The 16,101-nt window shown below is 54.1% G+C and overlaps 1 protein-coding gene across 1 annotated transcript in view; it reads right to left on the minus strand.

The window, feature by feature from the left end:
- CPAMD8 (C3 and PZP like alpha-2-macroglobulin domain containing 8) overlaps positions 1–16,040 on the minus strand; it is an 82,918-nt gene extending 66,878 nt beyond the window's left edge. Inside the window, exons 1-10 of the mRNA XM_034658001.1 lie at positions 15,767–16,040; positions 11,578–11,729; positions 10,009–10,031; positions 7,393–7,558; positions 7,259–7,311; positions 6,971–6,988; positions 6,504–6,558; positions 4,497–4,610; positions 2,977–3,061; positions 1,643–1,751 (exon numbers count right to left, since the gene is read on the minus strand). Coding sequence (XP_034513892.1) covers positions 1,643–1,751; positions 2,977–3,061; positions 4,497–4,610; positions 6,504–6,558; positions 6,971–6,988; positions 7,259–7,311; positions 7,393–7,558; positions 10,009–10,031; positions 11,578–11,729; positions 15,767–15,855 — 864 coding nt within the window. The 5' untranslated portion in view covers positions 15,856–16,040. The remainder of the gene's footprint in view (positions 1–1,642; positions 1,752–2,976; positions 3,062–4,496; positions 4,611–6,503; positions 6,559–6,970; positions 6,989–7,258; positions 7,312–7,392; positions 7,559–10,008; positions 10,032–11,577; positions 11,730–15,766) is intronic.
- Between the last annotated feature and the right edge of the window lie 61 nt (positions 16,041–16,101).

The raw sequence follows: 16,101 nt of genomic DNA on the forward strand, positions 1-16,101 counted from the left end.
GCCAAAACCAAGAGTCGGATGCCCAACCCACAGTGCTATCCAGGCGCCCCCAGGTGCCACTTTTTAAGGAAAAAACATTTTAAGTAAACTCTACCCCCAAGGTGGGGCTCAAACTCGTGACACCAAGATCAAGAGTCTCACGGTCTACCTACTGAGCCAACCAGGTGTCCCATTCTGCCCGTACTTCTTAGAACCAACTGAGAAAGCCAAATATGCACCCCTAACCCATTACGGGATGCTCCCCTTCTAGTTAGGTGTCAACAGCCTCCGGTAGGGGCACACCTGAAGCCTTCCCTCTTTCTCACGATAAAGCTTCGAGTCTGCCAACTGTGGGTGGTGGTGGCTACTCCCTTGCTACAGCAAGCTCCAAATAAATAGCCTTTGCTATTTATTCTTATGTGGGTAGTCTCTTCAGTTCCACACCACACAACCCAGGAATGCCACATCCAAGAGAAACCTACACATGAATGTTCCGAGCAGCATTATCTGTAATAGCCAAAAAGTGGGAAAAACTCAAATATCCATCGACAGGTAAACAGAAAAACACAATGTGCTCCATCCATACAATGGACTATTACTCAGCCATAAAAAGGAACGAAGCTCAGACACCTGCTACGGATGTGGATGAACCTTAAGAACATGGTGCTGAGGGAGAGAAACCGGACACGGAAGGCCGCATAGTGCATGATTCCACGTACACGGAATCTCCAAACCGGGCAAATTCATAGAGACAGAAAGCAGATCAGCGGTTGCCCCGGGGCTGGGGATGGAAACAGATGAATTGCAAAAGCACATGAGGGATTTGGGGAGGACTGGAAATACCCAAAATCTGGACTGTGGTGGCTGTTACCCAACTCTGAATATACCAAGAACCAAGAATTCTATGTGGGTATTGGAATTGTATGGTATGTGAATGATATCTTAATGAAACTTTTTTTTTAAAAAGATTTTATTTTTTCATTTGACAGAGAGAGAGACAGCAAGAGAGGGAACACAAGCAGGGGGAGTGGGAGAGGAAGAAGCAGGCTTCCAGTGGTGGAGCCCAATGCGGGACTCGATCCCAGGACCCTGGGATCATGACCTGAGACGAAGGCAGATGCTTAACGACTGAGCCACCCAAGCGACCCGTCAATAAAACTATTTCTTAAAAAACCTTTGCACAGGGGCGCCTGGGTGGCATAGTCGTTAAGCATCTGCCTTCGGCTCAGGTCATGAACCCAGGGTCCTGGGATCGAGCCCCACATCGGGCTCCCTGCTCAGCAGGAAGCCTCCTTCTCCCTCTACCACTCCCCCTGCTTGTGTTCCCTCTCTCACTGTGTCTCTCTCTGTCAAATAACTAAATAAAATCTTTAAAAAAAAAAACAAAAAACCTTCGCACATAATGTTCTGAGAGGAAACACATCAATATACCAATAGTAGTTGTGTCTATCTGTCAGAGATCAAATCACCTTTATTTCTTCTTTTTTTATACTTCCTAAGGTCTCCGTGATCAGCCTGCGGGAATTTTACCACTGGGAAAATCCTCACCGTATAAACTGCTTTAGAAAGTAAAATAAAATAAATGATCATGGATCTGAAGCCAAGGGCAGGCCCTGTAGGAAGGGATCCATTGGGTAAGCAGCATGGGGTCTCTGCTCCTCACCTTTGTGGTTCTGAGGACGGGGCGCCCCACCTCCTGGCTGTAGTACCCCACGCCATTTACAGTCATATTGATGGTTAAGGTCCCTGAGACAGGTTTCCCAAAGGTATACCTGAAACAAAACAACAAAGGGGGTTAATTGCACACGGAGCAGCAGGGGAGGGGAGGGGTCAGCCTCAGGAAGGCCAAGCCCCAGCTGATACAGTGGTGTTTCCCCATCCTACATTCTGTGCCTATAGCCCTTCCCATAGCCCGGCGTCAGCACAGATAGGCGAGCATAGGGGCCTGCAATCCTCTGCACCAAGACTTGTATTTGACAGAAAAAGAGACCAAGGGTCAGAGAGCCTGGCACTTGTTGAAGCAGGACAGTACAGAGGATTGAATAACCATGGGCACCAGGGAAGCCTGGGCCTAAGTGCTCTGGTGAATTCAACTTTGAACCAGGGATCAGACCGCTTGGTTTCCTCACCCAGAGAATGGGAATAAAACTATCCTCTCAGAGAATGCTGGTAAAACTTAAGTGTACATTTGTCATACTTTATGCAGAGGGGGCACCTGCTTACAGGGGCCCAGGAGCAAGATGGCAGATCACAGTGAATTAAAAAGTAACACCAGGCGTTTTGATAGTATTTTCTAAACTATAAAAAAGGTGTGTGTACCCAACACATCCTTGGATTTTATTTTGCTTTTCTAAAACTTATTTGAATATAGTTGACAACATCTTTCAATTTTAAAACACGTAGCTGGTGCACCTGGCTGGCTCAGTCAGTAGAGCGGGGGCACTCTTGATCTCAGGGTCATGAGTTCGAGCCCCATGTTAACAGGCGAGATTATTTAAAAACACACACACACACACACCCAAAAAGAAACAAAAAAACCACACAGCTGGAGGAGCTGAGGGCAGGAGAGCCAACCTCAACCGTAAGCTCTAGTAGGTGGCAGAGCTGGGCAGGAACACAAGCCTTGGAGGACTCTCCCTGGGGGGCCCTGGGAAAGGGACAGGACACCTTCTGGTCAACCTTCACTTTGGAGCTGGTTATTAGCCTGGTCATGAGACAGGCAACCCCTTCAAGAACTCCCTTGCGGGTCAGCCCATTTGTTGTGGGTACTGTCTGCAAGGAAAAGGGGAGACACTGGAAGGGGAGAGAGAGGGGTGTGCCCCAGGAGGAGGGGAACAGGGTGGGAAAAGAGGGCTACTCCTCCAAGAGGGGCGTGTCTGAGGGAGAAGAGGCATGCCCTTGGGGGCGTGTCTCGGGGGGAGTGTCTCGGGGGCGTGTCCCGGGAGGGGCGTGCCCACAAGGGGAGGGGCTCGCCCCTGCTGACCCCCTCTTTCTCACCTGGCCCGCACAGTGCCCTTCTCGCATGTGTCCAAGTCCCGGATATACGGGGGCGGGTCAATAAGGAGCTCAAATTTCGGCAACACTGAAGGAGAGAGCAGAGAGAGGGAAGGGCGGCTTCCACCGCTGGGGTGGCCTCAGAAAGTCCTGGAGCTGTGGGAGGGGTAACAGCAAAGCCGCAGCCCGGGGCCACCGCGAGGCCAACACCACAGGAATCCACACCCCCACCCTTCGTTGAGCACCGGCAGCATTCTGGGGATTTTGCTGACCCACATCTCTTTCCTACTTTGCGGGGACGCGCACTTGTTTTCTCCTGAGAGGCCCACATCTCATCATTTTAAGGCCATTTGCTGTGTGTGCAGCCTGGCCCAGAGGTGCATGAGTGGCTCAGCCCAGGGAGCGGCCAGCCATCTGGTCACCCTGGGCAGCTTGGAGAGGAGGGACGGACACCCGGACACCGGGAAGCTGCACGGAGGAAACGGGAAGAAGCTGGTCCTTCCAGCTTATGACACAAGGCCATAAATTCCTTTCCTTTTACTTCCAGAGTCTGCACTGGGCTTCTGCCACTTGCAACCAACAGCCCTGCCCTCTACAGCCTTTCCTTCTGGGGACTTCTTCTTGAAAAGAGAAACCCCTGACCAGGTTAAGGGAGAATTTCAGCACAGAAGCAGAGTAAGTGGCTCTGGTCCATGTTCTGTCCCCAGCTCCTGTTACTGGAGCCATTTCCTGAATGGCTCTCAAGGTCTCAGCTCCCCCATCTGTGCACAGGGTCGGGATGACGACGAAGGAACCAAAAGAAGTGGACTTAAAAAGGAAGGGAGGGGTCGCCTGGGTGGCTCAGTCGGTGAAGCGCCTGCCTTCGGCTCAGGTCATTGTCTCTGGGTCCTGGGACTGAGACCCGGCATCTAGCTCCCTGCTCAGCGGGGAGCCTGCTTCTCCCTCTCCCTCTGCCTGCTGCTCCCCCTGCCTGTGGTCTCTCTGTCAAATAAACAAATAAAATCTTTTAAAAATAATAAAAATAAAAAATAAAAAGGAAGGGAATTTTGACCCAGGCTACGACATGGATGGACCTGGAGGACATCATGCTGAGTGAAATACACCAGACCCAAAAGCACAAATACCACAAAGGCCCAGAACGAGTCAGTCATAGAAACAGGAAGCAGGACGGCAGGCGGGCCAGGGGCTGGGGAAGGGGACGGGAGTTAGTGTTTCCTGGGGACCAAGTTTCAGTCCAGGAAGATGAAAATGTTCTGGAAATGGAGGGTGGTGATGTCTACCCAACAACACTAATGTCCTTAATACCGCACAACTGTACACTTACAAATAGTGAAGAGGGCAAATTTTGTTACGTGTGATTTATGATAATTCTTCCAAAAGGGAAATGACAAAGTGCCCAGCTCTCTGCCCGGAGTCCCAGCCCATGGGGCTGCTGCCGTGCTCCCCCATCACCGGCGATGTCACCGGGTCTGTGGTTTTGCCCAGATGTGAAATCCTAAGATTGTTAAGATTCTCCAGCTTACCATACTTCTGAACTTCGAAGGACTTGTTGTACACGTGGCCTTGCATTTCGACAAAAATGAACCATTCTCCCAGCACCGGCTGGTCAGACAGGGGGAAGGTCATGTTGGCCACACCTGTGCACAGAGAGACGACCGGTCATCCTGGGGCAAGAGCGTGTGCAGAGAGCCAGCCAGGCCCGACCATACTCCATGGTTGGGGGCTGCCCTGTCCATCCCAAGACATCACGCGGCATCGCTGGCCTGCACGCACTAGATGCCAGTAGCTCCTCCCCCCAAGTCACGGCAACCCCAAATATTCCCACATAATGCTAAGGTCTCCTGAGGGCAGAATCCGCACCCCCCCACCGCCCCGCCCACCAGGCGGTTACTGCTGCCCAAACTGAGCACAGATTCTGAACAGGCTTCAAGATGGAGCACCGCTCTCCCTGCAAATGGGCCCCAAGAAATGCCACCAGCCTCAGACAGACAAGGCAGCTTTGGCTTTGGGTCCGTTCCTCGGAACCCCGACAGGAGCTGTTTTCACGCTGGGAGGAGAGTTGGGATTTTCCACGAGGCTCCAAGGGAGGAATCTCAATGGCGCAAAGACTCCAAATGCCGCATGGGTATCGGTCACTCCCGAGTGGCACTTGCTCTGCCTGTCCCCAACAGTGACACCGTGAGAGCAGCTCAGCGGGACTCCGGAGAAAACCCAGAGACTACAACAGTCCCCACCGCTCCTCTCCGTCACTGTGAAATTGGCGTGACGGCAAAAGGTCTCTTTCCTCACATATTCTGAGCCTTCGAAGGTCAGAGGACGTTTGGGGGTGTATGTCACCAACATACCTTTTCTATGGGGCCTCATTAGTCCGTGGTCAACATTACCAGTCACTCCCCAGGACGGGAGCAAAACTGCACCAGTTGAGAACCCCTGGTCTACACTTATCTCAAGGAGTTTTTTAAATGGGGGCCCAGGCATTCCCTTCCCCTGTGTTCTGAAGATCAAGTCCATACACCTCCCTGCAGCCCGAGAGGCCCCCTGGGCTCACTGCTGCTTCTGGCGTCAGCACTCCTGACACGTGGGGCCTCCCTCCTGTGCCCGGCCTCACTCTCCCTGCCATCCACTGGGCCTCCTGCATGCTGGGCCTCTGTCTGGAACACATTCCCTGGCCCCTCGTTTAGCCTGGCTAACCTCTGCTCCTTCTCCACTTTGTTGCTGGAAAGGCTATTCCTCCAGGCAGCCTTCCAGGATTGTCTTTGCTTCCCCAGGCTGGGCAAGAACCCCGTTTTGCCCTCTCTGAGTTTGTACTTCTTGCTAGCACTCATCATGGCAGATGTTATCGCACGGTTTAATGTCTGTTTCCCCCACTGGGCAGAAAGTTCACCCTTTGTCAGCACCCACTTCAGTGCCCAGCAGATATCTGCTGGTAGGAAGACAGTGAGAGGGAGCGAAAGGCCCGATGGGGCGGGTAGAGTAGAGGAAAGCAGGCCGAGTGCCAGGCAAGAAGGCGGGATGGGTCACCAAGAGAGTCCAAGTGTCCTGCCCTTGGCTCCACGTGGCCCCTACAGCCCCAGGCTCGGAATTCAAGGAAGGACAGTCACAGAAGCCCTGTCCCTGCTTGTCAGCCCTCCCAGAGTATCTCAGAACAGGAAAGAAGGCTCAAGGCCAGACCAGGGGACCCAGAAGTGTGACACTGCATAAACCAGCACAACCCACCTGCCTCCTAGATCTAGGCCCTGCACTCACAGAGGCACTCGGGGTCCAGGACCCCCCAAGGGGATGAAGAGGTGGAAGACCTGCAGTGGGAGGAAGACGGGGGGTGCCGACAAACAAGACCCTGACGTTCCCCCAAAGGCCTCAAGTTATGTGCAGGAGCCCCAGCTGGATGCCGGGGCCAGAGAAGCATGGGTGGGATGTGATGCTGCAGGAACGGGTGCACTGAGAGCACAATCCAGTCTCCCTGGAGATTTATTGCATCTGCCCCCCAAAACTGCAGAAGGAGAAAGGGGAGGGGATAGGAAGAGGCTTACCACAGCAGAATGGCTCCAAGTGTCTCCACTCCGTCATCCTCGAGCCCCTGGGGTCCTGCGGCGGACAAACACCCGTAGTCAACTCAGGCCAGCCAGTGTGTGCCCGGCACACGTGTGCACCCTTCGAGCCCTCTCTCTAGGGTGGGACAAGCGTGGAGGGCAGGTCCCCAGAGGAGCCGTATACGGGAGCAAATGAAAGCTCGGGGCACAGAAGGCACTGGTCTGAGGACACAGGGACAAAGGGGCCGGGTCTGCTCCTCATTTAAGAAGCTGGGTGCAAATCAACAGAGGCAAACAGACATGTGCTTAGCCTGCCCCAGGGCAGATCTGGGGCCCGGGATGGACCCCGTCCCAGCCTCGTGAAGCGCTGGGACAGGCAGGGACTACCTCGGCAGCAGACGATCGGGGAAGACAGAGAGCAGGCTACCGGGCCCGAGTCAGAGCGGAGGGGGTCACATGCCACTCACCAGAATGTAGGCTTCCAGCTGCAACACAGACAGACAGGCAGTGAGCACAGCCCCCTGCAGGCCCCCAGCCCTCTGAGCATGTGCCACACGCCCGCAGTGCTCTGGCCTCCCTCTGTCCCACAGACCTCCCCCTGGCTCCCCAGGGGACTTGGAGCCACAGGACAAAACCCAGAACGGAGGTCGAAACTGGAAAGAATGGGGGAGAAAGACCAGAGGCTGGCAGTGCCCCTGGCCAGGTGGTCCCAGGCGGATGTGTTCCAGGCACAGGGTTTTAGAAGCCGATCTCACCTTCTGGCTGACGGGCCTCAGGTTCAGGTTGACAGTGAAGATGCTTATGAGCACTGGAAGGGAAGGAGACCATCGTGTGGCAGCTCCGGCCATGGCTGGCCCTCCCCTCCCCACAGCCTGCGCGAGCTGCCCACCTCGGTGCCGGGGCTTGTACACCGGCTTGTCGGTCTGGATGAACACGGAGGCGCCCCGGCCGTCCACAGTCACGGAGGTCTGGTTGTGGAAGAGGGGGCCCTCCTCCGCCCGCCAGCCGCGGCCCCACACCTGCAGGAGGGCCTGGCCCCGGACGTCCGTGGGCACCTGCAGGCAGACCACAGAGCTTTGCGAACAACAGAGTGTTTCTCAACGTTGGCACCAATGACACTTAGGACTGGATCATTCTTTGCAGGGTAGGGTGCCCCATCATTTCACGGCATTGAGCGGCATCCCTGGCCTCCACCCACCAGATGCCAGTAGGACCAACCCTCTCCCAGTTAGGACAACCAGAAATGTCTCCAGCCACTGCCAGTGTTCCCTGAGGGGCCAGAATCCCCCCTGCCCAAGCTGAGCATTGCTCATCAGAAGCTATTCTAAGAGCTAAGGATCCCAAGACCTTTTTTTGGAGTCTCTAGTCTGAAGATTCCCCTGGCCCCGTCTCTCCTAGAATTATACAGCCCTTCGCTGGTCTCTTCTACAAAGCCACAGCACCGATCCTGTGAAGTGTCCCTTCTGAGGAGCAGTGGGCAAGGATCATGCATGATCTTAACCCCTGTCCAGTGCGGCCCGGCTTTCTGATTCACAAGGAAGCCGATCTGCTCAAAGGGCAGCTCTGGGGGACTTATCAAGTGCTTCCCAACTATTGACATCTAGGGCTGGCTCTTTCTTGGTCATGGAGGCTGTCCTGAGCACTGGGGGGGGGGGGGGCGGTGCTGAGCACCCAGGAGGTGCCCTCCCCTGTTGTGACAACCAAAAAGGTCTCCAGACACTGCCCGATGTCCTGGGGCCGGGGGGGCGGGGGTAGGGCAAACATCCCCACCGGCTGAGAGCTGCTGCCTTAGAGAAAAAGTTCTACTGTTGTCAGTAAGGCAGGAAGGCCTCTGTCCCACAGCGCTCAGGCACTAGGGACACCCTGCAGAGGAGAGGAACCGCTTCAGACTTGGTACGGATCACTGGGGGAGGGCACGCTGTAATTCAGAATGACTCTTGATGTCACCCGTTCATTCCGGGACTCCTCTGAGTGCCTGATAAAAGTTAAGGAACAGCTGGGGCGCCTGGGTGGCACAGCGGTTGAGCGTCTGCCTTCGGCTCAGGGCGTGACCCGGCGTTATGGGATCGAGCCCCACATCAGGCTCCTCCGCTATGAGCCTGCTTCTTCCTCTCCCACTCCCCCTGCTTGTGTTCCCTCTCTCACTGGCTGTCTCTATCTCTGTCAAATAAATAAATAAAATCTTTAAAAAAAAAAAAAGTTAAGGAACAGCTAACCCAGAAAATGCCTACAATTTCAGGGCTTGTGAACCCCTTGAAATCCAAAGACTCCAGTTTAAAAACCCACCTCAGAGAATTACCTATGGTGTGGTCTGGTTCATAAAATAATAATATTCAATGCTGGTGAAGCTGTGGGAAATTTGGTCTCTACTACGTCACAGGTGGTGCCGTGCAGGGGGACTGCTGTGTCTTGAAAGACAAAGCAGGACCAAGCACGAGGCTTGGTTCCTAAACTGGTCATTCTTCTTTCGGGGTGTTCAGCCTAAGGCAGGCATTCAGAATGCTAAGACATCTTGGGGGCACCTGGGTGGTTCAGTCGGTGAAGCATCTGCCTTCAGCTCACGTCATGATCCCAGAGTCGCAGGATCGAGGCCCACATCGGGCTCCCTGTTCAGCGGGGAGCCTGCTTCTCCCTCCCCCTTTACCTCCCACCCCCACAGATGCCCACACATGCACGCGCATGTGCATGCACTCTCTCTCACTCTCTCAGATAAATAAATAAAATCTTTTAAAAAAAGAATGCTAAGGGGCGCCTGGGTGGCACAGTGGTTAAGCGTCTGCCTTCGGCTCAGGGCGTGATCCCGGCGTTACGGGATCAAGCCCCACATCAGGCTCCTCCGCTATGAGCCTGCTTCTTCCTCTCACACTCCCCCTGCTTGTGTTCCCTCTCTCGCTGGCTGTCTCTATCTCTGTCAAATAAATTAAAAAAATCTCACGAAAGAAAGAAAGAAAGAAGGAAAGAAAGAAAGAAAGAAAGAAAGAAAGAAAGAAAGAAAGAAAGAAAGAATGCTAAGACAACTTTATGTGCAAAAGTGCCTGCAATGTTTGGATTATGTTATCAAAACCCTGAAAACAATCTTTAAAAAAATCTAACCACGTACAAGGTGGAGAGGGTTAATAAATTAGTACATAAAAGAGATGGGATAGGATGCGGTTAACAATAGGAGGCAAATTACTATTATAGAGATTGGAACACATGGAAGTATGTTTACACAGCGCGTTAAGAGAAAATAGCAGGAAGTGAAAGGGGGTCTACCCTTTAATTGCAACTATGAAAGAAATGTCTTTATGTGGATGAGGATTTACGGGAAACATGAGAAAGTGAAAAGTACAGGGGGATGGGATTATGGATGAGTTTTCTCCTTTTCTCAATTTTTTCTTCATTATTCATTGCTGACATCACCACTAATGATTTTTCTCACCACACATGAAACTTCTCTTGTTCCATTCCAAATCAATTACTTCCAAGGTAGGGTTCAGTAAGATGTTAAAAATTCATAGCTTACCTTCAGTTTGATTGTCCCTTTATCTAAAAAATAAAAATTAAATGAAAACAGTTAAATTGGAAGCTGGGTTTGCCTACCTCCCTGAGCTGCAGCCTTATAACTGGGGGCCTTCTCAACCCAGAGGGATTGTCTGTGGGTCATGCCCATCTGGGCTGGGATTGGGAAAAGTGAGAGGTTTCCTCCAAGCTGGTGAGAGAGCCTGAAGGCCAGAGGGGATGGACAAAACCGAACTATTCAGGGGAAAGCTGGCCAGCCTGCATACTTAATAATTCACTTCACCCCTGGCCCCATGCCCAAGGTGTGCTGTAAGGGGAGGAAAGAGAAGAGTCCAGGGAAGTGGAACAAGAAGGGAAGAGAGAAAGAAGAGGAGACTGAGGTCCCCAATAGACCTCCCTCCAGGAGATCTGTTTTCCCATCACCCCTCTCTTGACCCAAGCCGAAATATTTACCATTGTGACACCTGTCCAGGCTTTCTAAGACGTGATTTACTGTTTTTGCCTCCCAGTATCCATTCCCCATTTTTTACTAGCAGAACCCCAGTTTCCTTGGGGGGAGAAACCTGCCCAGCTCCCAGTTCAGGAGGGTTGGTGCGGCTCCACCCATCTCTCTTGGGGCTCTGCGAAAATCTACATAGGCCTTCCCCAGTCACAGCGATTGGTTCAGGGTTGAGCACATGACCCCAAATGGGCCAATCAGCATAGGCCTACCCCCTGGACAGAGGGGTTGGGTCAGGATTGAATACATGACCCAAGTTAGGCCAATCAGAGAGAATGCTGGGACATTTCTCAGCGGGTTGGAGAACTTGTCATTCTCTCAGCTTCAGGGAGACGCAGGCCGGTTCTCAAGTGGGGCTGGGAGACCACAGCCAGTGATGCCAGTGGACTTGCCGAGTTATGACAGCCCATAAACGCTTAGTTGCTGAAGCCAACTTGATGTGAGTTTTGGGGTGACCCACAGAGTCAGGACTGCCTGCACTCCTGCCTACCCAAGCCCTCTCCTGGTTTCCCCTCCAGGCCAGCCTCTCCCTCATCTCCCTGTGGGATAGGTGCTGCCTCGCTGGCCTTAGGAACCCGACATCATCCGTCTGTGTCTCCTGTGGCCAAATCACACACTGCGTGAGGAATCAGGTGTCTCCCTGCTGGATTACAGGCCCTGAGGCAGCTCCCTGCTCTCACCACCTTTGTCCAGGAGGCCCGCACTGTTGTTATCCGGCACCTAACACCACAGGAGCGCTAGAAGCTCGACCAAAGGTCTGAAGCGGTCCTGAGAGTCCCTCTGGGCCCCAGTCCCACCTCCAGCCAGAAGGATGCCCGACTCCATCCAGATCTGCACCCACGGAACCTGGGCTGCAGAGAAATGATGCACCCTGATTTCCTAGACAGGGCAGGTGGCTGCCCCTCCTGGGTCTCACTCTCCCCATCTGAAAAGTGGGGGGAAAAGAAATCTGCTCTCCTTCCCCTGATGGGAGTTGGGATGGAAGAGAAGCAAAGCAATGCCCACACTGCCTGAGCCACGAAGGCCACTTTGCCAAGGGAGAGGAAGCCCTGGTCAGGCACCCCAGGGACCTACCCAAGATGGCTCCCTGGCTCCACACCACCGCCTCGCCCTGGGCCACCAGCTGAGCCTGGACCATGACTTCCCGGGGGGAGTTAAAGATGGTCACACTGATGACTTCCTCCACTCCCGAGCGGAAGACAGAGGGCGCAGCAATCAAGTAGGCCCTGTAGGAAAGGAGAGCCTCAGTGAAGGTCACTCAGTTTGCAGTCAGTGCATTCTGCCACAGGACCTTTGCGAGTGCCGCACCAACACTGTGAACCACTCTCCTGAGTAACTGGCAGGATCCCACTTCATCCTCACAGCCACCCTGTGACAAGCGCCAAAAAGCCATTTACAGAGTCAGAAATTAAGCCCTGGAAAGCCAAGCCACGTGCCTGAGCCAGCAAGAGACTAGGATTCAAACCCAGGCAGCCAGATTCCAGAACTCAGTGGAAAGAAACAAGGAGCTTCCTGTAGCGTTAATCATAAGAACAAAACCCTGAAAATAAACTAAATGGCCCGAAACAGGAAGAGCTCTGTAAACAGTGGCAGCAAAACAGGCCTCTCTTCCTGAAAATCCTCAGCTTCACCAACTGTGAAGATACTCCTGGAAGGTAGAGAACATTATCTTACTTTCCAGATGGGCAAGCTGTTGCTTCAGAAGGAGAAGGAACATGCCGAAGATCCCACAGACAGGGGAGAACCTTGGGGTGCCCTTAGGGCACCTGACCAGAGGCACACAGGTCCTCCCCACCTGAGCTCCTGCCCCTAGTGTTCTACAACCTTCCACGGATAATCAGAAAGTCTCATTCATCTCTAACCATGAAAACTGCTCACAATGCAAAAGCAAGCACCAAGAGCCCAGACGGCAAAGGCAGCACAAACCCAGCCATGCAGAGAACTGCAGGCACCAGGAGGAAACAGGCAAAAGGGAAAACACTAAGCCAGGCAATGAGAGTAGGAGAGATGTGCGGGTCTCAAAAATCCTTTCTGGGACAACCGGACGTCCACACACACAGAGACGAATTTAGACCCTGACGGAACGCCATACACTGAGGTGAACTCAAACTGGGTCAGAGATCTAGCAAGCATAAAACTAAAAGAGTGTTGGGAGAAAACAGGAGAAATGGCTTCGGGAGCCTGGGTTAGGCAAAGATTTCATGCACAAGGTACTAAAAGCACGATCCATCAAAGAAATCATTGATAAACTGGACTTCATTAAAACTTCATGAAAAATCTGGCATTTTAAAAGACACACTGGGCTCCTGTCGGGTACTGTCCGGCCGCAGCACTGACCCTGGGAGCCCACCATGCTCTGTCCAGCTTGAACGGTGGCCAGAGCTCACGCACTCTGGCTTCCTACATGGACTGTCCCACTTCAGGACTGACCGGAGCCTGCAAGGACCTCGGGACATACCATGTACTTCCTATGTAACTCCAGCACTGATGAGAATGTGCCAAGACCCTACTTTTGTAAGCACCCAGCCCACATCCAGCAATGACCGGAACCAGTAACGACCCGGGGGTCCAGTGTTCCGACCGACTCCAGCAACAACCACCACCCGCGATGACCGGGTTTCTACGCGCAGCGTCTGGCCTGGGCCGTGCACAGAGCATGCATTCATCCTGGGCATGTGACTGCATCATCTGGCACGTCAGCGACCCTGGGGCTCGTGAAGGCACTGGCCAGGTCCAGCACTGACCAGAATGTAGACAGATCCTGGGTCTTAGGTATTCTCTCGGATTCTCATGCCAATGGGGCGTGCAAGCAGTGACAGTGGGGGAGACATATACTGCCTCGAGCATGGGAACTCTTGTTCTGTACGTGCTGTGTAGTGTCTTGCTGGCTCCAGCACCCACCAGAGCGTGCAGGGAGCTCCCTGAGCTCCCACGCGCAGTGTCCGGCCTCAGCAGTTCACACAGCGAGCAGCAATCCTGGTCACACTAGGTAGTGCCGTGTATTATCTAATCCCAACACCGGCCCGGGCGTGCAAGGCCTCTGGCTTCCTATGTGTCCTGCCCTCTGCAGCAGGACCTCAGGCCCCTCTAGGAATAATCTTTCCATCTAGCTCCCAGCTGATCCCCAGGACCTCCCACATAGCACACGCAGACCATGGAAGAGCATTCAGGGAATAGACAAGCCACATGTTCATGCTCCTTGGTCACGTCTTTAAGCCTGTATCCAGATCTCAGTTAGATTTTTCACCCAAAGGGCCTAGAGAACCCAACAGAACCAAATTAACTCTCCCTGAGGTTCAGGCGTTGCAGCTCTTGGGATGCTTGCCAGCTAAGCCCTGGTGAGCTGATGCACCCCCCCCCCGCCCCCGGCATCAGGACTGACACTGGTTTCAGTGTCAGAAGGTCTCAGAAGGTCCCGGCCTGGGAAAGGTGGTGTTTGGTAAAGAGAAGACAGTACTGGTCTTTTTTTTTTTTTTTTTTTAAGATTTTATTTATTTCTTTGAGAGAGGGAATGAGCGGGAGAGAGCACAAGCAGGGTGAAGGGCAGAGGAAGAAGCAGGCTCCCCGCCGCGCAGGGAGCCCGATGTAGGGCTCAATCCCAGGACTCTGGGTTCATGACCTGAGCAGAAGGCAGATGCCCAATGGACCAAGCCACCCAGGCGCCCTCAACAGTACTGGTCTTATGACAATGTGCAAATCCGTGCTGCTTTCTGGGGTCAGGGATTCCTCATGCAAGAATCACATGGGTCAGGGCACCTGGGTGGCTCAGTCAGTTAAGCATCTGCCCTCGGCTCAGGTCATGATCCCAGGCTCCTGGGATTGAGCCCTGCATTGGGCTCTCCGCTCAGCAGGGAGCCTGCTTCTCCCTCTCCCTCTGCCCATCCCCCTGCTTTTGTGCTCTCTCTCTCTCTCACTCTCTCTCAAATAAATAAATAAAATCTTTTAAAAAAAAAATCACATGGGTCACAGAAGTGGGTATCCAGGGCTATTCCTAAACCCCAATCACTCTAGTGGGTGGGCCACGGCTCTGGCTTAGAGGCCGACTAATCTAGAACCCCAGGTCAGTAATTTTGCAACTTCACTTCCTAGCACTTCTCGACCCACACAGGGATCCCATTTTCCTTGACAGAAGGTAACGTCCCAGGATGACTTTAGTTAGAGGCAAACACTCTTGAGAACGGTTTGAAACTCTGCAACCCAGAGACACTTGGTCTCTATAAGGCAGGGTCTGTAATTTAGGGCCCAGTCAAGCTGTGTGGTGGGGGTGGATCTGTGCATGGCCAAATGTTTCTCAGCATCCCCGGCCTCCACTTAGTAGATTCGGGCAGCATTGATTCCCCCTCGATGTGGACCAAAAACGCCCCTAGTATTACCCAATGACCCCAGGGAAGCAAAAATCATCTCCCCCTGGCTGAAGACCTCTATTTTAAGGGATGCCTTAAGATCCGGACAAAAATTTGCTGGATTCCAATGTCACAAGGCCCAGGGGAGGTAAATCCCACTGCTCAAAGCCCAGGATGGTGTCTTACTTTTCAAACTGTGATCCCAAAGGCACCGTGGCTGGTAGCGACACCACCCACCCACCTCGTCCCACGGTTGACCTGTTTTCTGGGAACTCCTAAGCAAGCGCTGCTGGAACAAGCCACCTCATCAAAGCTGAAGCCGGACTACACGGCTGAGCTCCGGCAGCTCCGGGCAGCCCCCCCGAACCCACAGCCTTGCAGGGCTCACCCCAACTCGGCAGGTGTGGTAATACTCCCCGTGAAGCCAACTCCTGGGAAATTCTCCTTAGCAGCTAGTTAATTCACCTCCTCAGCAGCAGCTCTGTAGTCAAACTTCAAGAAAAATGTGGAAGCCAAACAAACACTCCCTCTCCGCCACCACGCCCTCCCAAGGAAAACGGAACGGTAGGGCTCTCCTCTGGTTTCCCGGCCAAGACGCGCACCTCTTACCTCCATGCCACGGACAACTCGAAATAGCCACCCAGGAAGACAGCCCCCGTCACACCAAAGGGGCGAGGTGGGGAGGAGGCACTGGCCTCGCAGCCTTAGCTCTGGGGGCTCCCTGTACCTCCGTGGGTCACCTCTGAAGGTCAGGGCGCCCCCTTCCAGTCCGACCCCTGGGAGTCAGGGGACAAGACTCCAGGTCCCGCCCAGCGCGGAGGCTGTGTAGCTTTGGACAGGTCGTTGCACCTCTCTGAGCCGGTCTCCGGGACCCCCTCCCCGAGGACAGCCAACCTCCTCCGTTGCCCGGGGCAACTCACGGGGCCTGGGGCGTGGCGCACACGCCGTCCCGCGGCGACAGGAGCAGAAGCAGGCGCCCAAGCAACGGGCAGAGCAGGGCGCCCCACATTTTTCGGCTCCGCGGGGGCGCCGCGCCCAGGGATGGGGCCGGGCTGGGGCTGGGCGAAGGTCGGGGTCCGCGCGCTGCGGTGCCCCCTGTGCCACCGGGGGCCCTTTGTTCGCAGCCCCCGCGCCGTGCGCACGGCGCCACGCGCCCTGCTCCGTGGCCGGCCAAGCTGGGGCAGCCCCGCACCAGCCCCCTCCTCGGACCCGCCTCGTCCCTGGGCCTGCCCCGCCCCAGCCCGGGTGCGCCCCG

The sequence above is a fragment of the Ailuropoda melanoleuca genome, chromosome 4 (genome assembly GCF_002007445.2).
Source record: "Ailuropoda melanoleuca isolate Jingjing chromosome 4, ASM200744v2, whole genome shotgun sequence".
Classification (NCBI taxonomy): Eukaryota; Metazoa; Chordata; class Mammalia; order Carnivora; family Ursidae; genus Ailuropoda; species Ailuropoda melanoleuca.